General features: G+C 43.2%; 1 protein-coding gene across 3 annotated transcripts in view; it reads right to left on the minus strand.

Moving 5' to 3' along the window:
* Positions 1-2170: 2170 nt before the first annotated feature.
* The window catches only part of CRHR2 (corticotropin releasing hormone receptor 2), a 152121-nt gene continuing 129881 nt past the window's right edge, over positions 2171-24410 (minus strand). For all 3 annotated transcript variants that reach the window (XM_077789598.1, XM_077789593.1, XM_021547687.3), the window contains 2 exons: positions 21791-21832; positions 2171-4949 (listed from right to left, as the gene is read on the minus strand). In XM_077789598.1, the coding sequence (XP_077645724.1) occupies positions 4809-4949; positions 21791-21832 (183 nt within the window). In that variant the 3' untranslated portion in view covers positions 2171-4808. The remainder of the gene's footprint in view (positions 4950-21790; positions 21833-24410) is intronic.

Here is a 24410-nt window from a genome sequence, read left to right on the forward strand (position 1 = left end):
GAGAAACTTAAGAAACCAATGTAGAATCCAAAAGGAATGTCCAGGTGATCCAGGTTTTGGTTTTAACTAGATATTTTACCACCAGTAAATTTATAGATATTATCTCTTTTCCAAAAGTTTCTCCTGAGACACTTCTTCCAGCTCTGTGGAAGATATACACGAGAAAAGGAATAAAGTTAATTAGTCTATGAAAATTTGAAGAATTTATGTGAAACCTTCACATTCATGAACTTACAATATCCATTCCATGTAGGGATACCCAGTACTCAGGGGAGTGTAATCCCAATTTTTTTTTTTTCTCCCCATGGACTAAGAGAAGAGCCTTGTGGTGGCTGTCTGCAGGAGTAGGTACCAATGAAATGATGAGTCTGACCAGAGACTAGGGTGGGCAGAGAATGGCTCTGTCCCTTCACAGCTCCTCTCTGCCCAGCCTCCTGCCCCACGCTGTCCTGAGTGACTCCATCTCAGCACTCAGAACACATTTTCCACCCCAGAGCCATTTCCTTGAGCACAGGACCTTCTCTCACTGCCGAGCACATCCCCAGGGGTCTGATGCTCTGCTGGAAGCTGGAGCTGTGGTTTCCACACCCCATGTCCAGGTCCCAGCCCCCTGGCTGTCCTGTACAGGTACAGGGATGGAACCCCAACCCATCCCCAACACTGCATCCCAGTAACTGCAGCACAGCTGGCTCCACTGCAAGCTGGAACTGGGCATTTGCTGCAAAGGAGGAGGGGGGAAAAATATTTAAATAGTGTCAGAGGGAAGCAATTAGCCCAGATCCAAAGTCAGCTTACACTCATGCCCCACGCCAGTTGGCACACGTGTGATCTGCAGTGCTCAGCATTGCAAACATTTTCCTGGAAGAGCTTTGGAGAGTCTTGTTTCAAGCACTTGAGTGCTCCTTGTTGTTCATTTCCATAATGACTCACTGAACACGAGCAGCTTTGTTTTCCTCGTGCACCATAAGCCATAAATCCAGAGTAATTTGATCCATTTTCTTCAAATGCACAGGGGGCCATGGACACACGTGTGCATAAACACACACACAGACACACACGTGCACAGATGCTGTCAGTCCAACAAATCCATCACCATTTTCCTGGCACAGCTGAGCTGAGACAGCTCCTGCTGATCCAAAAGCTACCTCTGAATCATCCCAGACTTGTGCCATAAATGATTATTTTGTTGAAAGGGACACACGGCTTTAAAAGGCATCACAAAGCAAATAGGAGAGTTTTCCCTAAAGAGTGTGACTTTATTCATCTTTGCCTTCCTGCCAGGAGACAGCAAAAGAAAAAGCTTCTTTTGAAGAGAGGAGACATGAGCATGTTTCCAAAACCCCTGAGGTGCACATGGAAAAAAGGCAGCAGGCAAACCTTGATCATGTTCCTTCTTCCCTTGTCTTAGAGGCATGACTGACAACATTAGCACTAGGATGATGGCATAACCCAGGTTGGAAGGCACCTCAGGAATCCTCCAGTCCAAACCCCCCTGCTCACAGCAGGCTCAGGATGTTGTCAGGGCTTTATCCATTTGCATCTTGAAAAATCTCTAAAGGGAAACCTCTCCCACTGCTGAACTCTCTTTATGAAGAAAAACTTTCTCCTTTCTCCATCTTATCTGGCCCTTTTTTGTTACAGTTTGCCTGTTCCTCCTGACTCAAACCACTGTGAAGGGCTTGGATCTGTCAGCAACATTGAGGTACTGGCAGACTGTTGTTAGCTCCGTCCAAAATCCTTTCTTAGTTCTGAATCAGGTCCTCTTGCATCTCTGCACATGGAGAGTGCTCCAGACCTGAGCATTTTGGTGTCCCTTTCCCTGTAGTTTATTAATGCCTCCTGTACCAAACTGGGCACAGCATCTGGCTGGGGGCTAAGGAGTGCAAAGTAGAAGGGAATAATAATTTCCTTCAAAACATCCCAGAGCTTTGCTGCCAGGTCACACACCTGGTTTGGGTTGATTTCAGCATCCATGAGCTCCCTGAGTGCTTTTCCACACTGCTGCTCCTCAGCCAAGTCCTCACCCTCAGGAGAGGGCACTCGTGGCCAAGAAACTCCTCTCTGATGCCCAAGACATTTGGGGAACATCTCAGCAGCTCTGCTCACAGGTATCCTGGATAATCACCAAACCATTAATTCACTGTTAAAAGACAAGATCAACATCACTCAGTGCAAGTTCAGAAATATTTATTTGTTTTCTTGACATGAGGGTGTGTGGCTAACCTCCAGCCTTTTTATCAAGAGCTATCCAGGGAAAATGGAAGTTCTTGCTTATCTGTTTTGCTCCCAGGTGTTTTTCTCCTGGGCTGGTTTCCAAAGAGCTAAACTCAGATGAATCCATTTCTAAGCAGCCCCATGTCTTGGGATGGCATCAGCAGCTGCTTTGGCTGGTGTTCCCAGGAAAGGTGAGCATTTTGTCATCCAGCTTGGATGTGCCAAATGCTGTTGGTGACAGATGTTAGCTCTCCACCTCTGGGACCAGACAGTGCAGCAGAGACAGGAGCAGCACAGTTGCTGTTAGGAAAGTGAACAGTGAACTTCTTCCAAAGTCCTGGGGGTGAGATCTTGCAGAGTCTAAAAGATTATTTTTATTTTCTTCATGCTACACAATTTCCTTGGGTAGGTACCAAGTGCAGTGGGAGATCAGCCACCTGACTTACTAAGACACAAACCAAATTTAACTGTCTTCACCTATTTATTGGCTTAAATGTTCAGGGAATATTATTGTAAGTGAAACTAGGGGCATTGCAACAATAGCCCAGGACACTGGCACAAAGTGGGTGCCCTGGCATTGATATATTCCAGTGGTTCACTGAGGTAAACTCAAAGCTCTAAAGGACCCCAGAGTTAACCATTAGTTCACTGCTTCAGCTGCCAAATTTCTTGTCTACTCAGACCTGCTCCGTGTCTGGATGTCTGCTATACTCCTGGCAGCACCAATAACCTGCAATTTCTGACAGAATCTGCTGCATTGCAAATCCCTCTTTCATCCCAGCATGGCCCAGAGCCAGAGCAAGCACAGAGCAAATCCCTGTGCATGTTTCTAACCTGTAGATGTGTCCCTCCCTTCAAACACAAGATGCCAGGGGCTGTGCATTGCTACTGTGATGAATAAAAGCACTGACCTGGTCCTCTCTCATCAGGCACTCAGATCTCCTTCCTCTCGCTGGTTATCTCTTTGAGGCACATGAATCCAAATGAGTTACGAGAGGGAAAAGTTACAAAATGTTGTTTATTTAAATTTGCTGCTCATTGCCAGCAAGCTCAAAGTTGAATATGACTGAGCTGTTAGGACAGACATCCTCCCTCTCCCCCATAAGCAGGGGATTTATAACAGTGTTTTCCAAGACAATTTCCAGTCCCTGAAAACTAGAGCAACATAAATCTGGGGGTTTAAATCAAGCTCATGCTGAAAAGTCCCATAAAACACCTGAAGAAAATTCAGAGTAAGCTTGTTAAAAGTGGAAAGAGCAAATTACTCCAGCTCTTTTGAGATGCAGGTGATGGAGAATGTATAACACAACATTTTTCTTACTGCTGTGGCAAAGCCCAGTGGAGAGAGTGCAGAGGGGAAGGGATCCCCTGTAAGACCATGAGCTGAGAAGGGAGGCAATTCTTGCATTTAAATGCTCCCTTGTAAGTATTTTATCACGAGGTTGTTCTTCTTCTTGGCTCACTATCAAACAGGATTTCCTTCCCTGACCATAGCTGCAAAATCACTGTCAAGACAGGTGTCCTCTTCCTTGGCAGAGTTAAAGAAAACGATGCTTGGTTTTATTGAAACCAACCCAGAGTAGTGTTTATTATTGAAAATATACAGTATTCTTGAACATCACATAAAAAGCCTGGTAGATACAACTGCTCTAGTTCAAAATGCTCAATAGATACCTTTGTGCAGCATGTAGCATTATTCTCGGAACACAAACATCCTCTTCTCATCCTCATTATCTTTACAGTGCTTCCCTTTTGTGGTTTTTAAACCCAGAAGAGCTGTCCTTCCCCACCCTGATGCTCTGAGCTGAAAACAAACCACTTTCCAAAGGCTTTCCACTTACACTGTGCTGGAAGAGTGGGGCTAAGAGGAATGAGAGTATTCTGTAGAGCTACTTAGAGCTTCTCCTGTCCTTTGAAAATCTGTGTAAGAGCAGGGCATGGTGCTCACCAGGCAAAGTGCCCCGTGTGGAACAGTCCAGCGATGCCCTGACAATTCCCAGTCTGTCCAAGAGAGAAATGGGGAAGGCAGATAAATTCAGGCTTTTCACACCACTTTCAGACGCTCTTTTTCTTGCTGCCACAAGTTCTCAAATGACAGTTTTGCAGAGAAGAAACTTTTTACAAAGAAAACAAGAAAGTGATGGGCTATAATACACCAAAATTGTTGAAATAATTGGGAATCAATGTACAGAGTGAGATGGGCAGTGTGTTCAAAATAGTCTTTGTTCACCACAGTAGGAAAGGGGGAATAAAAACAAAAAAACAAAAGAAAGGAAGGAGAAAAATATTGATTATTCCTGCCGGTGTGCTGTTTTAGACTTTGCATTGTGAAGTTCCACGGGATGCAATCAGGGTTGGACCTGTTCCTTCTTTGAATCTGTTTTACCACCACCAACTCCAAGAGGCTTTTCCCTGGTTGCCTCAAAGCAGCATCACAGGTGTGGGAGACGAGAGCCCGCCGAAACAGGATGGGCGCCCCGCTGGAAAGAGATCAGCGAGGCCAGGGGAGGAGAGTTTGCAGGAAGGGGCTGTGGGTGGGAGGACAGGAGAGCTCTGAAGGCCGCGGGCGGCGGTGGCGGTGTCCGTGGGGGCGGTCACACGGCCGCGGTCTGTTTGATGCTGTGGAAGCTGATCCGCGTGGGGGACGTGGGGATGGACATGGCTCGTGCCACCCGCACCCGCAGAGAGTGGTGGTCCTGCCAGCGGTGCCACCTCTTCCTGGCAGCAGAACGCACCTGGGGAGAAACACGGGGGAGAAGGTGAAGGGAGAATCTCAGGTGTCCGCTGTGAAGGGGTGCTGGGCAGTGCTGAGACAATATTTCACAATGTTGTGATGCCTTAAGCCTCTAAAAGGGGGTGAATGATGCCTTATGTTTTAGCTTTTATATTTTCCAGATTCTGTACTGCATTGGTATATAACTCTGAACTTCATATAAAGTGTTAGCAAGTTCTAATTGGTATATAACTCTGAACTTCATATAAAGTGTGAGTAAGTTCTCATTGGCATATAACTCTGAACTTCATATAAAGTGTGAGTAAGTTCTCATTGGCATATAACTGAACTTCATATAAAGTGTGAGTAAGTTCTCATTGGTATATAACTCTGAACTTCATATAAAGCATTAGCAAGCTCTCCTCACAGCTCAGTCACACAAAACAATCCTTTTCCAGCCTGAGAACCGAGGACACTGCTGAAGCTTCAGGCCCAAAGAGTACAAACAGCAGGGAATTGAGGAGAGCAAACTGAGAGGATGGGACTGCATCACCTGAAGCTGTAATTGGACAATTAATCTCAATATGGAAATGGACCAAAATTTATAAAAGTGTGAGAATTCATGACATGGAGTCCATCTTGGGTGGAGCCACGGTCGGGCTCTTGTGCTGCCCAAGGTGTATCCTTTGAAGGCTTTTTAATAAATCCCTACTTTATTCCTTTAACTCTGTCTAGCCTCTGTTCCAAGTCAGCCTCTCAAGGCATCACAGGGACTGATTTAGATGCCTGAACAGGAGCTCCTAATTCACCGATATTCTCTTGAGTACTTGACTCAGGGAAAAAAAAAAAATTTATACACCTCATGTCTCATCTCTGATATCTTAAATACTCCAGAGCATTTCAAACAGGCCTAAACATTCAAAACTGATTTGGGTCCTCAGGATGGGTGGACCAAGGTCTGTTCAACACCTGATGGAATTCTTGGAGAGCCCCATCCCAGGGGCCCCTGCTGCCCTTGTATGTGGAGAAGCACAGGGGATCTAACCAAGCTCTGGCACACCTGAGCCAGCCCCTGTGAGCACCTCCAGCAGGCACAGCAGGCAGTGGAAGTTGCTCTACATCAGCAGAAGGTCATCCTCAAGCAGGTGCTGACCAATAGGCCAGATAAACCTTGAATTTTTGTGTATGTTTTTTTTTTTTTGTTTTTTTTTTTTTTTTTTGTTTTTTGTTTTTTTTTTGCCTGAAGCATAGACAGAGCCCAGGAACTCTGGCTCAAATATATACATAGCTAAGCAAGAGAAAAACAGGAGAAAGGAACTCTAAACCTCAAACACAGTGGGAGGGAAAGCTTGAAATACTCCTAAAATAAACCAAATCCCTGGCAGAGAAGACTCAAAGTCAGAACCTAGCATGAAACATTTGGACCAATTTCTAGATATTCTTGTTGAGATCTGCTTACTGTAGAGAGTAAACCAATTCCAACCCCTAATCCAGGGAGATAAATAAGCCTGCAAAATTAGGTGAGAGGAATCTGGGCCCAGCTTCCTGGAGAGTCCAAAGCCTGATGTGCTCATGACACTTGGAAAGGATGCTGATGTTCTGCTGCCAACCTGGAATCTGGTGTACTTTGAAAGAAGTGTTGTTACTTAAAACTTCTATGTCAAGCCAAGCCAAAACCATATTTTTTTTTTTTACAAGGAAGGGTTATAAATAGTGCAATATAGACATTGCAACTACTGACCTATAGATCACCTTCTGACCAAGAGGGAACCAGTCAGAGTGGTCAAAGGGGATGATTCATCTCCTTCTAAAGTAGGTATCCAAAATAGGCCAGATATTTGTGATCAGATGGAAAATACCTATTTCCTTTAATTGGTTATAAAATGAGTCTAGACAGCAAGCTCTATTTAAGATGTCTGCATTATAAATTTAGGTAAGTTCAGGCAATATTGATATTTAACTGTGGATATATTTTTTAGTTTTTTATAATGTACTTATCTTCACTGCATCCCCCAAAAGGATTGTTTTAAGCCCATTTTACCACAGACAAGGGGAACTTTGGGTATTATCAGGAGATGCTGTTGTGGAGCAGATCTCAAAGGCATCAGCTGCCATGGCAACTGCACAAGGCCTGGGAGGAGCTTTCAGATCCTGTGAAGCCCATGCTGGCACAGGTAATCAGCTCTAGCACCTGGGTGAGATCCATCAAAGCCACCCTGGGCGTGTCTGTCACCACCACTGGTGCTGCAGGGAAGGTGGAGTCAAAAATAATAAAAAAAAATTGCCCAAAGATGAAGAATCACTGCTTTTCTTCATTACTTTGAAAGCTTGGGGACTGTCTACAGGGGCTCTGTGAGGTCTGCTCAAAGCACAAGGAGCACACGCAGTCTCCAGCCCCACTTCAGAGCAGATCAAACATCCTGTCTAAGGGTGCTCAGATGAGTGGAAGAGCTCCAGGACTGGAGGTGTTTCCAACCCAAGCCACACCCTGTCAGCTCTGCGTGCCCCAGATGAACAGGACGGATGCCTGATGGTTAAAACATAGAAGAGTTCACAAGGAGGACACAGAAAAGGGGAAACTGCTCTCCTTGTCTTGGCTAGTTTCAATTTTTCCATTTCTGGGTGGGCTTTCAGCGCTGCTACTGAGAAACTCTGGTCTGGCAGCAAACAATCCCCTCTCACCACAGCTTTGTCCATGGGGTACACTCCACTGCAGGTCTATGAGTGCCAGCCTGGAAAACAGCTTTGCAATTTCTTCTTTGGTGACTTTTCAGGGGAATCCTGAACTTGGAAATGTGGCTTTTCTATCAGAGACTTTCTAGAGGCAGAGATTGGGCAAGTCAGAGCAGAGGATTTCTTTCTTTGTCTGTTTTCTCAACTAGCTGTCATCTGTGCAACTGCCATGGTTGACATGGTGGTTTTAGGTCATAGCTCGGACTCAGTGATCTCAGAGGTCTTGTCCAACCTAATTGATGCTGTGATTCTGTGATTTAAGACAAGCTGCTGCAGATTTCTAAGGTAAGGTGAGGAGAAAGTCACACTGGGTTTCTTCTAATTTTAAATCAATGATCTGTTTCAATATAAATAATAACATTTTTTACACTTACTAGGGGTCAGACAGAAGCTAATTAAACAAAGAATATGAGGGAATAGAAGTGGATAAAGAGAAGAGAGAACACCCAATGAAAGGGGAATAAAAGACAGCACTGCCAGGAAGAGCATGAATGATTTGGAGATGAGAATGAAAACAATGTGGTTAAACAACAGTGCAGAGGATTTCTGGAAGAGCCTCTCATTATGGAGCAGTAACTTCAACACCTCTCCACCAGTTTCATGATGGGGTTTGGTCAGGCTATAAAATGAGTTGAATGGCACAGTTATATGAAATAGCAGAGTCAGGATGGACTCAGTCACAAACTGCAGCAGCCTGGACTGCTGACCATCATCCCCTTCTCCCCAAATTGACCTCCCTGACTCACTGAGCCCTCCTGGGAAAACAGGAGAAGCACTGGAAAGCTGTGCCATGGTGTTGCACTTTTCTGGGAATTCACTATTTGTAAACCTATCACGGTTCCATTTGCAGTAGCAGAGGGATTCTGGGTGGGAGGGAGGATACAATGCACACCCAAAGGCAAATCCACATTACAGAGTCCATGCAAGGGTGAAGGCTCCTCCCCTGAACGACTCACACCTAATCTTGGCCAATTCTCGCAGAATCACTGAATAATTTGGGCTGGAACAGACCTTAAGGTTCACCTCATTCCAGCCCCCTGCCATGGACTGGGACACCTTCCACTGGACCAGGCTGCTCCAAGCCCTGTCCAACTCCTGGATCCATTATTTATGCTTCCAATGCAGAGAGTGGAGAAACAGAGACAATTCCCCTGAGGATGGCACTCAGGAATGAAGCACTCCTTGCTCCTCTGGGTACCAACCCACCCTAACTGAATGCTGGGCACCTCAGACAAGAGGTTTGAGTATCACATGAAGTGTCAGACTGCTGTCATGGGAAATTGTCCCCTGAAGACCTGAGATGCAGAGGGATGTTGCTTCTCAAATACTCCTTTCTCCACAGATGTCACCAAATGCTGAGATACTGTTAGAGAAAATTTTCCTCCTTTCTTCTGCAGCACGATTTTGTGGTTTTCTTTTCTTTTTTTTTTCTGAGGAACCAGTGTGAAGAGATACTTACTCAGCCAGAGAAGCCAGATTAGATTTATCATTTGTGCTTCAAGCCAACCAAGTCAAAAAGAGCCACCTGGAGATAAAGACGTGAGTCTAAACAAGCAGTTGGCCTTAGTGATATGGTTTGAGAGAGGATTAAAAAACAAAAACAAAAATGCTGTCTTCTTGTTCAGCTGGAGCCATTCCTAACAGACTGGGCACATGGAAATGGGCTCTGCACTTTCAAGGGTGAGAGCAAAGCACTTTTTAATGACAAAATAATTAGCTGCAATTAGTATGTGACCAGAATGCAAGCAGAAAAGGTTAAGGTCACTTGAACTCAGAAACAAAATGCTAGGTTAACTTTACGTAAGAAAAGAAAAAAAAAAATGTCTGTGGCTTCTGTAATAATGTGTTAAAATACACCAAAAAAGCTGTAGCACAGCAGAAGAGTTAAAGAAAAAGAGAATGCAAAATATCAACTATCAAACATGGTTGTTAATCTCTGCAAGAGCAGCCTCCTCGATTTATTAAGCATTTCTAGAGTCAAGACCATGTCCCAGAATCAGCATTAACACATTTATGACCTGAAATTGCCTGGCCTGTAACAGCCCAAGGATGCTCCAGGCTGTCATCAGTGGTTAGAGCTCCACAAGGACTCCTGGAAACACAAATTATCAGCCTCACCCCTGTGGAACTTTAGTTGCTTGAGAGGAACAAAATTTCCCCTGCTCTGAGCAGAGAGCTGGGTGCCTGTGTTGACCCTTGGTCTGTCTTTTTCTTGCAAATAGGTCTTCTTTCAGAATCACCCTTTTCACTCTTCCTGCTTTGTGTACAGTGAATAATCCCAATTTCTGAGCTGTGGTCAAATCAGGTTGGCCAACATTTATTTGTGCCTACAGAGTGTGGGCACTGCTTTGGAACAGCCAAGAAAAAGGATTTGGATAATGGGATGAAAGGAAATCAGTGGGTGACTTTTTGTCTTCTGACTGGATCACCTAACCAGGGGACTTGTCAAACTTTTAGATCATATTAAATAAAAAACTAAAATGATATGTGCGTAGTTAAAAAAAAAAGTATATAATATCACATATTAAAAAACTTAATATCTAAAAATTTAAAAATATTAATATATATATATAAAAAATTAAAGTTTTAGAACAGAAACTAAACCTTCTTCTTCACCTTCTTCTTCAAGGGTTTAAGTAGTATCATATAAATTAATTAATTAATTAATTAATTAATTAATTTTTATTTAATCAGTTGTATTAATTAAATTAAAAATCCCCATTACAAATCAAGAGTAATTAATTATTAAGTTAAAAATAAAAATAATTTAAACATAATTTCTTAAAAAAAACTCATAAAAAGAGTACAACTCCAGTTTTAATTTATTAAAGTGCTATAGAACTCACAACTTATAAAACTATAATATAAATAAAAACGAATAAACATCTAAAGCCAAACAAAAAAAATACCCCCTCACACATTTAATCCCAACCTTAACAAAAAAAAAATATATAAAACTGACCCAAAAAACTCAACACTCTCTGTAGAATAATCACAGAATATCAAAACGGTTTGAATTGGAAGGGACCTTAAAAATCATCCCATTCCACTCTCCTGGAATGGGCAGGGACACCTCCCACTATCCCAGGTGCTCCAAGCCCCGTCCAACCTGGCCTTGGGCACTTCCAGGGATCCAGGGGCAGCCACAGCTTCTCTGGGAACCTGTGCCAGGGCATCACCACCCTCACAGGGAAGAATTTCTTCCTAATATCCAATCTGTATATTCATGGTGTTCACTAGTCTGTGACTGATTAAGGTCTTTCTCTGCTCAAATGCCACTCTTTATTCCCAGAAATCCTGATAAGAAGGCAAATTTATTAAATGAGTAAGATTTACATGGATCTCGATGGGCTTTAAAAAAGACTGAATTTTTTTTTTCCCCTGAAAACAGGTTGCAGTGCTGAATTCACCAATTTCCACCTACATTTAAGCACCTTTTTTGCTGTGTTTCACGTCCTTGTGCTGCAGGTTGAGGCGACTGGAGAGTAACTTTGGAGTTTAATTCTGCAAATTGTGGAAGGCTGATGAAGACTGAATGGATCTTTTCGCAAGCCACAGATGAACAAGAGGGACTTTCAAGCAATGTCCAGTTCAGCAAAATGGATCTTTAAATTTCGAGGCACTGGTCTCACTGCCCCTGACTGCAGTGAAATTCACTTCCATGAGATTTTTGGAGTCCTGGCCTCTCCCTGTAGAGACTTAGTAAGGTATTGGCAACACCTCATCAAGAAGAAACAACTAAAATAGATCTCATTTGTGTGGATCACTGCCCATAAATGAAGCTGAAGGTGATATGCTCACCTGGTTATGTGCCTGTATTAAGTGTTTAAGATTTGAGGGGGGAGAAATCCCATCCATTACTTAACAGAATTTGAATAAATATAAGATGATGCCTTAAATGGTAGTTTAAAAGTTTTCCAAATGTTCAGGGTGTTCCCCACTGTTGGAACTCAAAATGTCCCTCAGATATTTTTGGAGGTTCCAGGCCCAGGTCAGAAGCATTTGAGACCCTGGCAGGCAGCTGGAAACAGCTGTGATTTTGGGTTTGAACCATGGAATGATTTACCAACCTTGCAGGAAGAACAAGAAGTCACAAAAGTTTAGATATTAGAGTAGAAGTAGTCACAAAAAAGGGAAGAATTTTTGAGTGTTGTACAGGGGGGTTTGGTTTTGTACATGGGGGTCAGAAGTTTTAAGATGGAGGGATTTGGGCCTGCCCTGTCCTCCCTCTTTCTTCTTCCTTCCCTCCATGTTCTTGGTGATGTTGGCACTCACAGATTGGTTTAGAGTAGAAAAGCACCATTTAATATAGGTAATAGGCATTGGGAAAACTGTAACCATGTCACATGTAATGTACCATATAAAAGATAGAAAATCACCATTTAATATAGGTAATAGGCATTGGGGAAAAGCTGTAACCATGTAACACGTAATGTACCATATAAAAGCTAGAAAATCACCATTTAATATAGGTAATAGGCATTGGGGAAAAACTGTAACCATGTCACACGTAATGTACCATATAAAAGACAGCAGCAGCCCTGGGCGGGGAGAGAAGAAGCAGTCGGGGTCAGAGAGGATGTCAGGGTGTGTGTGTGCCTCTGCCTGAGCTGTGAGCAAACCACAGCAGCCCCAGGAGAAAATCTTTTAGATAACTTGCAATAAACTGCTTTGAGACTGGACAACAGAAGACTTCTGAGCTTTTTTTGGAAGCACGGGTTGGAGGAGAGGCTTTTCCACCACACGGAGCCACCCCTGACCCAGGGTGAGCTCTGGCACCTCAGGGAGGAAGGATGGCAAATGTTGTATTTAATAGTAAATGCCTAAGCACAGAGAGCCCTGAGCTGACAGACCTTGGGTGTCCAGGTGAGGAGTTCTGATGCTCCCAGGGAGACAGGAGTGTCTTTATCCATGTTTTCTACACCAGCTGCATCACTGAGCCACTGCACCTGTGTCCTGCCCTGCTGGCTCTGCAAGGCTCCCACAGACCCAGCCCCTCAGGCCAAGGGTGCTCATGTTACCATCACACAAAATACTGAACTGAACATCCCCATGAGGATGCCATTATCAGTATTTAATCCTCCTGAGGTCGGGAAGGGATGTAGTCAAAACAACCTGCACAGCTCAAAGGAAACAAAAACAAAGCTTGGGTAGAACATTGGGTTTTGTTTCAGCAGGTACCCTGCCTCACACCACTATTTATACAACTTTATTATGGGATTCTTTTTTCTGCCTAAAAAATGATCCTGCTCAACTGGTCTGCAATCCCTTTAATCCCTAATTTTTTTTTTTTTTTTTTTCCCCTCAGGGTCTTCAGCAGCAATTCTTTACAATCTGGGGATATTTTCACAGCACCTGCTAGCCTGGGATGCCAAAGTTTACTTGTAAGGCCACAGCAGTGCAATTGTGTTATCATAAATAACAGTTCAAGAAGCTGCAACAATTCTGACTCGTCATACAGACTTGCTACAATTTTTTTTTTTTTTATTTTTTTTTTTTTTTTTTGTGGAAACAAATGATGCTACTTTCTTCTGGGCCACAAAGGACCAGCAATACCCACAGCAGAGGGAGGGCAGGGCTGCACCCAGCCCACCCCAAGCCCCTGTGGTTTTGTTGTGGGGTACTCTGGAGTCAAATCAGCAGTGGTTTAATGAGGAGAAAAATAGGATGAGAAAGGACCCTGAGGGCAGATGGAATTAAACTTTAACCCTCTAGACCACCTCCATATTTATATTTATTCAGAGATTTTAAGGAATGCTTAGCACATGTCCTTTGGGCTTGGGATGAATGATGCCTGGGCTGATGGGCAGGGGATGAGAAACTATTTCAGGGGTGACTCAGAGCTGGCAGTTCTAATGAACAGCCTCCCATGATGATCAGATCAAAGGAAGACACTTTGAGCTTAATAGATTTTGAGAGACAGATGATGCTTGGCTAAAGGGCCAACAGAAAGAAAAATTAAGCATATTTATCCTTGCCTCACACCTTGTTGTGAGAATAATTTACAGTGGCATATGATCTATTCCTCTCTGATGATGTTTTCTCTCCAAGCCAGCTAATTGCATTTTAAATGTCAATTCATAGCTGATTATTGATATTGGTCAGATAATACTGGATCTGAATCCTGAGCTAAGATTTCAGGCTATAAAAGGATGTGTTCAGACTCAGGTCTGGCTGGTTATGCATCTATCCAGGATATGGATAGAAATGAAGGACAGGCACCTTATTATGGACACAGAACTCATGAATTATAGAATAAAGGTAGGAAGGGACATCAGAAGGCCTCTGGTCCCATGCCATGATCAGAGCACACCCAGCACAGTGGTTTTATCCAGTTTTGAAATTATGTCAGGGTCTTATCAAGTCATTTTGAGCACAAACAAGGACAGGGATCTCAAAATACCTTTGAGACTCTCTTCCAGTCCTTAAATATCCTCACTCTTATATATTTTCTTCCCTGTTTAATTTTGCCTTGCTCCCTTCATTCAGGCTCAGAGTGGAACTTGCTCTTCCCCGAGCAGCCCCTTACCAAGCACCATCCCTTTGTAGATGTAGGTTGTTCTCAAACACTGTCACCTCCATTTCCAAGCTCCTGCTCTGGAATGGCTGTGTTGGGCTCTCCCATCAAGGCTAGAAAGGTTTGCAAGGATCACTGAACTCTCTGAGGGATCTGGTGGTAGCTAGAAATTGCACAAAGCACCTAATTACAAGGATAAGCGATCTCTGGAGCAGGGATTCTTATTCCTCCATTATCCTCTTGTTTCCATCATCACTGCTGAGGTAGCAGGAGTGCAGCCAGCCCTGTTTGGAATATGAAACACTTTAAATGCACTCTTTGCCTCTGTCTGAAATACTTTAGTTTGTCTCAGGAAAAAAACATCACTGTTAAGGTCTGGCTAAAAGGTAGACACGACACCAGTAAGGGGACTGGATGGAAGATCCATCTTCCTTTAGAGAAGCTGTGTCTGGAATGAGTCAAAGGTAGAAGAGAAATGATGGGAGTGCTGGGCCCATCTTCCCCTGTGGGTCCTGACAGTTTGGTCAGAGAGAGAAACAGATAAACTTTCCCAGGAATTGTTCTGGGGAGTTTTGAGAAGGCTGAGAGAAATAATTAATCTTGCAGCTGGTGTTTTGAGCAGTTGTTTTCTCAGAAGATGTTTACCAAAGGGTATTTCCTTAATTAGCCAATCATGGGAGGGGTGTTGATTAAGAACTAGTCAGGTTCTGGATGAATGGTGTTGGTTATAAATATTGTGAGATTGTAATAAAGGAGCCTTTTGCCTCTGAAAATGTATGGATGGAATCAAGTGTCACCTTTCTTCCCCTGACTCAACGGTGACATTCCCCTGAGCAGAAGCTGCACACTAAAGAACTGAAAGGAAAAGCTGACCTGCAGTGAAAATGGTCCAGCTACCACAGGAGTTGTGTGGGAATTCATTCCTCCAGCACAGTTTCACACCATTCGCAGAATCACTGCATGGCCTGGCTTGGGAGGAACATTAAATCTCATCCAGTCCCAGCCCTGCCATGGCAGGGACACCTTTTCCACTGTCCCAGGTTGCTCCAAGCCCCATCCAACCTGGCCTTGGACATTTCCAGAAATCCAGGGGCAGCCACAGCTTCTCTGGGCATCCTGTGTCAGGACCTCTCCACTTTCACAGGGAAGAATTTCTTCCTAACATCCAGTCTAAACCTGCACTCATTCAGTTTGAAGCCATTCCCCCTTGTCCTGTCATTCCATGATCTTGTAAAGTCTATCTATCCTTGTTCCAAAAATATCCATCCTAAACACTTTTTTTTTTGTGGTTTTTTTTTTTTTTTTTTTTTTTAATCCAGCATTATCTGAAATTAAATTCAGTTTTGGGATCTGCAAGTTGACTGAAAAAATTTGGAGGAGCATCTTGTTTATTGCAGTCATTGAAGCAGAAGTTCACAAGCTGCATTCACTCTTCTGAAGTGGCATTCAACATAAATGCATACAGATTTTTCATTATGCCAGTTTTCATAACACCTCCAATTCTCAGAAACCTCTCATTGTCAATTTTCTTGGAAGTCCAGAGATGCTCTTTTCCACTTGGATTAAATGAAATTTGCATATTTTTTGCCCTCTAGTGTTGCTCTACGTCCAAAAAAAGGTATTATTTTTCCCATAAAGTCTCTAAACAAATTAACGAGTCAAGTGCCAACGGCCCCTTGTGCCCACCCATGGCACACATACTTCATTCAAAACAGCTTCAGAACTTTTCAGAAGCAATAAAACATAAAAAGCTGCAACCTCTCAACCTAAACTGCTTCGCCTCCGTGGATTCTCTACAATAATTTGTGTATAAGGCTCGCAAACAGAACTCGGGGAAGGGTCTGGAGCACAAATCTGATGAGGAGCAGCTGAGGGAGCTGGGAAGGGGCTCAGCCTGGAGAAAAGAAGGCTCAGGGGGACCTTGTGGCTCTGCACAGCTCCTGCCAGGAGGGGACAGCCAGGGGGGGATTGGGCTCTGCCCCCAAGTCAGAAGTGATAGGACAAGAGGAAATGGCCACAAATTGCAGCAGGAGAGGTTTAGATTGGATATTTGCAACAATTTTTTCACTGAAAGGGTGGCCAAGCATTGAAACAAGCTGAGAAACAAAGTGGTGGAATCCCCATCCCTGGAAGTGCTCAAAAACTGTAGATGGGGACACGGTTTAGTGGGGGGCTGGGTAGTGTGTGGTGAATAGTTGAACTTGATTATCTTTGATTCGTTCTTTGATTTACTGATTTTTTTGTTGGAATCCTGGATGCTGAGAATTTTAAACTTTCTGTGCTGAAAGGCACAGACCCACAAGAGAACATTGCATTTGACCTGAGGCCGTGGAGAAGGCTTTAAAAATGGATTGATAGCACTGGGATTGTGGGTGTGTAGTTGGTTAGAAGTGTGTGATATCACAGGGTGGGAAACTTAGAGTTTGGGGTTTTAGAATATAGAAATAAATATGAAGCAAAATCGATTTTTTAGGGTGGAGACAGGTTGTTCTTCTTTACCTTCTTCATGGGTTTGGGTGATGTTTAGTGACTGGACAGAAAATTCCTCATTGAGGGCTTTGAGGGATCAGTTATTGGGTTAAAATGGAAATAACTAGGTGTCCTTTCTTAATTGGACAGTTTAGTCTTAAAAGACCTTGTAACAAGAGGTAGTTAGCCATTTTGGGCCTTGCTAATGAAAAGCTGCCAAACTCATGGTTGTGAGGCTGTTTCACTGATGAGAAATAATCAACACCTGAGTCTGAACATAGAATGCTGTCACAAGTGCCTTCAATCCTGACCTCGAAAAATAGATAATTTTTAATCTGAGGGGCCTGACAGTCTCTCTCATTGCAGCCAACAAAGCCAGTCCAGGAGCTGTGTGAAGAAGTGTGTTCTGTGGAAATGAGGGCAGGGGAGGTGACTGCATGCCCAGGTCAAATGTCCACACAAAAACAAAGGAAATAAACTCATCCTCCTTGAAATTCTTTGCATGGACTAAATTTTAAAGCATCTATTTTTCCCTACAGTGATGTTGCATTTGTGAGATCAAATTATTGAAAATCAGGACATTTTATGGTGGTATCAGGGGTTACCAAGGTGTCATTTTTGGTTAGACCTCAAGGTTATGTTTTTTTAAATCAATGGAAGTTATAGAGGAAAAACTCTCAGCTGTTTCAAACTTTTTCAAACTTCACAGACAGAACTCTGACAAAGGGATAAAAACTTTATAGAATAGAATCCCAAAATATCTCAGCTTGGAAGGGATCCATAAGGATCATCAAGTCAAACCTTTGCCAACTCTATAGGCAAGGCAAACTTCAAACTTTGTTTGAAGGCAAACTCTTCTTTGGAACAGCCTCTCACATCCTGAGTGTTTTTAAGGTGCTGATTTTGATTTTTAAACCCAGTTTTAGTTGCACAGAGGTTTTGAAGCTACACAGACTGTGCTGCTCAGATACTGGGCACTGGACTGAGGGGTACAGGATAAAGCTACCAGAGCCAGCAGAATTTTCCTCTTTATTTTTCACTTCATGCAAGTTTGTCAGGACACATGGTTCCATTTTCTGTGACTCTATCAAAATGCAGCCTTAAGTAATATTTCTGCCATTTGCTCAGATTCCTGTAACTGCTAATAATGCTTTCCCTGTACCCAAACCAAATGATTTTCACATCAGATTGAGAAATAGCCTCAACGTTTACAAAATCTCACTGCAAAATCTCTATGTGCACTTCAAGCAGTAAATTCATTGCACAATTTCCTTTCCTCATAAAGGACTGGGGTTAATTGTAGCCTCTCTTTATTCTGCGAACATTAAAATCCAGCACAACTGTGTGCAAAGGCTGCACCCAATTCCAGCTTTGACAGGGAAGGAATTTTGCATGGGTCCCTCAGTGGCTGCTGAAAACAACATCAACTCTGTTCCTTTAGTTCCTATTATTCTCCTTCTTCTTCAAAAATACTTCCTGATGAGAAAACTCAGTAAAATCACACACTGGGCCTTAGGAAAAAACTCAAATTAGGGTTTTTAATGTGGTTTCCTAGGGGGTAGAACATCCCTAAAGCCACTCTTTCACACCTGAGAAACCCACAATGGTGTTTCCTCTGTCTTCCACTAAATGCAGCAGCTTTTAGTCCCATAGCAAAAGGAAACACATAAATTGTGAAGGGACAAGTCTCCCAGACATGAAGCACTCATTTAATATTTTTAAGGGGACTTTTGGGTTTTTTTTTGAGGACAACCCATAATTTTTGAGCTGTACTACAGACAGTTACTGGCAGTTTGAAAGTGCCCAGCAGGATGTGCATCAAATAAGGGATGGGATAGATGTAGCTGAGATCACAGCATTATTAAAGCTTAAATGGATGGATTTTCCAGGCTTTTTGCTTGTGTCATCACTGAGAGCAAGGCTGGCACTGTGGGGGATGAGTAACCTGATAAAGACTGTTACATGCATTTAATAACCCAGCTCTGCTATAACTGGAAGACCTGAAGTGTTTAAAACCTTCTGAGACAGCAAGTTAACCTATCTACCACAGAGGCAGGAGCATCAGGCTCTCTGAAGAGATTCTAACAAAGCTTCAGTGATTTATATGAAGCTCTCAGGCTTCTGAAAGGCTGCTCCTCACAGGCTATTTTTCCCTTTTTTGAGCAAAATCTGGTACCTCATGGGGATTGAGTAGCATTGCCTTCACCACCACTACTAGTAGGGATGCCTGGCTGGGAGCAGCTCAGCTTTTAACATAGTGTACTATAAAATGCAAATTTGTGTTCTGGGCAATGTATTACACAGCCAGAAAGCTTTGAAAATTCACTGAGCTTGCTGCTTCCTTCAGTGCTGTGCAAAATTGAGGCTACGACAGAACAGGAAATTTTATCCTGTAAAAGCTTTATGATAGTCCAAAAAAACACTGTCACAGTACATTAAGATGAGCCTAAAGTTCTTTCACAGTTTTGAAATAGACAATATTAATATTTGGGAGGTTTGGACTTATGGCTTACCTCAAAGAAGCAGTCAGAGAGCTGCCATAGTTTAGTCAGTCAAGTGAAAGTTGCACATTAGGTGTCAAAAAATGCTAGAGGGAAGATTTCCCTCCCAAATTCAGCTTTTTGGGTGCCCACATGGCAGCAGGGTGTCTGGGCATGCAGTGGAGAGCCAGCCCAGACTGAGATGCTCAGGTGAGCAGATGGAGGTACCTGTTGTAGACCAAGCTGATGAAAAGCTTAAAAAGCTCTGCCCTGATTGTATTGGCTGGCTTGAATTACTGACATGGAACCATCTGAGAGGCCCCATTGGATCCCAGCTGCTTTTCCCACTTCCCAGTCAGATGTGAATCCTCTCCAGATCCTGTATCAGCTGGTAAGAGCCACAGGGATGCCTCAGATCCTCTGCAGCCTCCCCAGCAGCACCAGATATCTGAGTTTAGGGAAATGAATCAACATCCCAAGCTGGGTGTCTCCACCTCAGACTGACTTAATTATAAATCCCTGTTCCCAGTGTGATACAGCTGGAAAATCAGCTCTGGAATCAGTCCAGATTTCCCAGCAGATTGTTCTCAAGGCTTAGAAGTGCATGAGGTGAATCCTCCTCCTTTGACAATCTTGATTATGTCTGAACTCATCAAAGCTGCAGGAAATGGGATGTTGGCTCATGGCTTTGGACAAACAGCTTCAGACTGGTGAAGGGAAGGGGAAGTTTGGATATTTGTCCCAGTAAAAAGGGATGAAAGAATGCCAGAACAGCCAGAAGAGTGAAAACCTGAACAGCCAATAGCTCCAAGTCTGGATGCCACAAAATGGAAGTGGGGTGACAGTGGCTGTGAGATCACACAGCCTGGGTTCCTGCCCCTGATGGTCACTGAGACACCAGTGGAAAAATGAAAAAAGACTTTAAGAAAACCTGCTATCTGCAAGAATGTTCTGCTTTAACAGTGCAGACCTGATGAATATGACAAGTAGATCACAGAATATCCTGAGTTGGAAGAGACCCACAAGAATCATCGAGTCCAACTCCTGCAGAATACCCCAACAATCCCAGCCTGTGCTCCAGGAGGCAACGAGGCTGGAGAGGGGCTGGGAACACAAACCCTGTGAGGAACCCCTGAGGGAGCTGGGGGTGCTCAGCCTGGAGAAAAGGAGACTCAGGGCTGACCTCAGCACTCCCCACAGCTCCTGAAAGGTGGCTGTGCTCAGCTGGGGCTGGGCTCTTTCTCCAGGCACTGACAGAACCAGAGCACACAGCCTCGAACTGCACCAAGGGAAATTCAGGTTGGATATCAGGAAAAAGTTTTTCACAGAAAGGTGATAAAGTTCTGGAATGGCTGCCCAGGGAGGTGGTGGAGTCCCCATCCCTGGGTGTGTTTAACAGAGCCTGGATGTGGCACTGGGTGCCAGGGCTGAGTTGAGGTGTTGGGGTGGGTTGGACTCGATGATCTTGAAGGTCTCTTCCAACCTGGTCGTTCTGTGAATTCTGGGAATCCCTGGGAGTGTGATCCAAACACTCCTGGAGTTCTGGCAGCCTTGGGAATGTTCCCATTCCCTGGAGAGTCTGGGCAGTGCCCAGCTCCCTCTAGGCAAAAACCTTTCCCTGATACCCAACCCAAACCTCCCCTGACACAGCCTGAGGTAAATGCAGCTCTACAGGCACCTGTATTTGGAAGAAGATTTAAATTCCCTGTTTTTTAAGAGGCAAATGGAATTTATAGAAGAAAAGTTGGAAAGAGAACTGAGAACTCTGCTGCCAGAATATAAAAATGGGATTTGCTTAACGTGAGAAAACTGAGCTGCTTCTTGTTAACATCATCTCAGAATTAATGAGGAAGAGGGAAAGATACTAAGGTAAAATAAAACAAAATAAATACAGTAAAAATAAAATTTTAAAATATTTAAAATAACATACTTTTGCTTTAAAGCCATGCCCATTCTTTCTCATAGCCCACAATGAAATTAAGAAGCAGCACAAACAACGTTTATATCAATACAGCAGGAATAATGAAATATGGAATTGATTTCTGCGGAGACTAAAATTTTAGCTGGACAAAGATGAGACACTTTAATGCAGGTAAATGAGACATTGACAGTGTAAGCAGGGGAAAGATTTAAATCTCACACTTTGGGGTGGAAATCAAACACTGAGGGATATTAGTGAAGCATTTCTTGCTTTAGTAGCAGTACCTTATATTAATTCTGATTTAATCTGTTTTCAACCCTTTTTTTCTGAATGCAACAGGCACTGATCACTCAGAGATAGTGACCCACATGGACAAACTCACTCAGCTCAGCATGGCATTACAAAAATGGGTCACCTGCAGCATATCCTTAATAAAAGTCCAGCTCAGAAGTAATTAGCTATGCTCAGAAATCATATTTTTAATTAATGAGAAACTTCAAAGAAGTCTTTAAGATAAAGAACAGAAAATTTATAATCTGACAAAATTTCCTTCCCTCTGCCCTGATCTCACAGGTAATAGTCTGAAATTGATAAAGTTTTGAGGAGAAAGGCTGGGAAATTCAGATGCACATTAAGAGCCTTCCACAAGAGACTGATGGGACGGGGACCCCCTGTAAAAAGATCTCAGGTCTCTGTAATCAGGCACCCAAACAAATTCCACCTCCCAGTGATGAATTACTTACCTCACCATTCAAGAAGCAGTAAAATACTGACACAAAGAAACCCTGGAAAGAAGAGAAAGCGGGCAATTATTAGGTAGACATTTGAACACCATTGCTGACAGAGGGGATTGTCCCTACAGAGAGGCTAAAACATCTCTACAGCATCCAATGCCCCTCAGAGGAGCTGTCCCACGGCTGACAGCTCAGGGGGGACATCCCAGGCACTCACAGAGGGTGTTAAATTGCTTTAGATGGTCTCCTGATCTTGGAACTTATAATGTCCCTCAGACATTTTTGGAGATTCCAGGTCCTGGTCAGAACCATTTGAGACCCTGGCAGGCAGCTGCAAACAGCTGTGATTTTGGGTTTGAGCCATGGAATGATTTATCAAACTTACAGGAAGAACAAGAAGTCACAAAAGTTTAGATATTATAGTAGAAGTAGTCACAAGGTAGAGGGAAGAATTTTTGAGTGCTGTACAGGGTTTTTTTTTGTTCTATACATGGGGGTCAGAGGGTTTAATATAGAGAAATGTGGGCTGGTCCTGTTCCTCCTCTTTCTTCTTCCTCACCTCCATGTTCTTGGTGATGTTGGCACTCACAGTTTGGTTTAGAGTAGAAAAGCACCATTTAATATAGGTAATAGGCATTGGGAAAAACTGTAACCATATAACACGTAATGTACCATATAAAAGATAGAAAAGCACCATTTAATATAGGTAATAGGCATTGGGGAAAAACTGTAACCATGTAACATGTAATGTACCATATAAAAGAGAGCAGCAGCCCTGGGCGGGGAGAGAAGAAGCAGTCGGGGTCAGAGAGGATGTCAGGGTGTGTGTGTGCCTCTGCCTGAGCTGTGAGCAAACCACAGCAGCCAGAGAAGAAAATCTTTTAGATAACTTGCAATAAACTGCCTTGAAACCGTACAACAAGAGACTGCTGAGTTTTCTTTGGAAGCTCGGGTTGGAGGAGAGACTTTTCCACCACACGGAGCCACCCCTGAACCAGGCCAGGTTTCTGTCATCGTGAGGCCAAGAGCATCATCAGATGGGTTAAATTCACCTGAGCTCAAAGGCTCTGTGCAATCTGCTGGCAGCAGTGACTAAATCCCTGTGATGACTGCAGAGGTTGGAATTCCTGTGGGTGGAATTCTGCCCATCATTGTAGGGCTGTCATTATCATCACCATGAAGGAGAGACTCCCTGTGCTTCTTTCTTACACACATCTTCATAGAACTAACGAGCAATGCAGCGTTTTTTTGAGACACTGAGCAACAGCAGATAAAAAATACAATTCATTTTAGGGAATGAAAAGCATGGAATTACTTCACAGGTAAAGGATAAGGTTCCTTCCTTCACAGGTTAAAAGGGCCATTTTTTATTTTCAATATTCAGCTGTGATTTCTGGTGGGATGCAATCAGTAAAAACAGTAACCCAACCCTAGATTTGGCTTGCCAGCTGTGTGTTTGTATTGATATTCTGGGTATCAGAGCACTTGTTCCCACTCACAGGAGGTAAAAACATCAATGTCAAACAAATTCCCACCCTAGTTCAGGAGGTAAAGCTGTAGGACACACCTGGGCAGAAAGGAGTGGCTAAAGAGACTTCAGAGTGTTCAGTTGCTTTTGGGTTTGTGTCAGACTCACAGAGTTGGGGCAATTGCTCAAATTCCAGTGCCTTTTCCATCCTGGCAGAACTCCAGTGAATTCAGGGGAGGGAGGAGATGGGGCTGATGCAGGGAGTGCACCAGAGCAGGCTGGGCAACACAGCTCAAGCCTGTCTGAAACACTGGCCCTTTCCTGCCTGTTAAATTCCTACCAAAAGTGTGTTCAGCAAGCCATCCCTTGAAACACAAATGATCTTTGAAGGCAAAATATTAGGAATTTCTCTGAAAGCAGCTGGTTAATGTTTTGTTGTTTTCCTTTCTTTTTAACCAACTAGTTCTGAACTCATACTCACCATGTCTTTTCTGAATTGGAGAAAACAGTTAAAATAAATTCCTAACATCCCTTAAAAAATTACCACATTACGTGACTTTTAATATTAATTAAAAATTGAGCTGTTGGCTGCACAGAACAGCACATCCTTATTGCCCTAACAAGGAGCTTATTTTTACTCCGTTTTCACTTTTTTCTGGGTGCAATGAGGAGCTAAAGGTGAGACTGATGGATTAAATAAACATAAACTTGTCAACACTGAGTCCCAGTCTCAGCCCAGTGAGTGCTCTGGGAGGAGAGGCACCTCAGGAGGGGGATTTATCAAAAATGTGATGAACCCCGGTGTTGTCTTGTTCTTTTGAGATTTTTAAAGTTCTTATGCCTTTTGATATTTACATATTTCAGCTGAGTTTTCTCACTCATGTTCATGTAAATAATGATTGTTTTGCATTTTTCTTTGTGGGTGGAGAGAATTGATGGACTGCTGGTTTGACCAGTGTGGTTGGAGAGGTGGCAATTTCATCCTCCAATCCACTGTCACTTTTGCTATTGTACATATAGTGGAGTCAGAAAATAAAGTTTGCTTTTTTTTGAGTTCTTTTTTTTTCCTTTCCTTTTACATCTAACCTGCTTCTGTGAGTTATTTCAAGTCACAGTGTGACACCCTGGATGTGGGAAGAAATGATGATGTCTGGCTCCAGA

The sequence above is a fragment of the Lonchura striata genome, chromosome 1, assembly GCF_046129695.1.
Source record: "Lonchura striata isolate bLonStr1 chromosome 1, bLonStr1.mat, whole genome shotgun sequence".
Taxonomy (NCBI): Eukaryota; Metazoa; Chordata; class Aves; order Passeriformes; family Estrildidae; genus Lonchura; species Lonchura striata.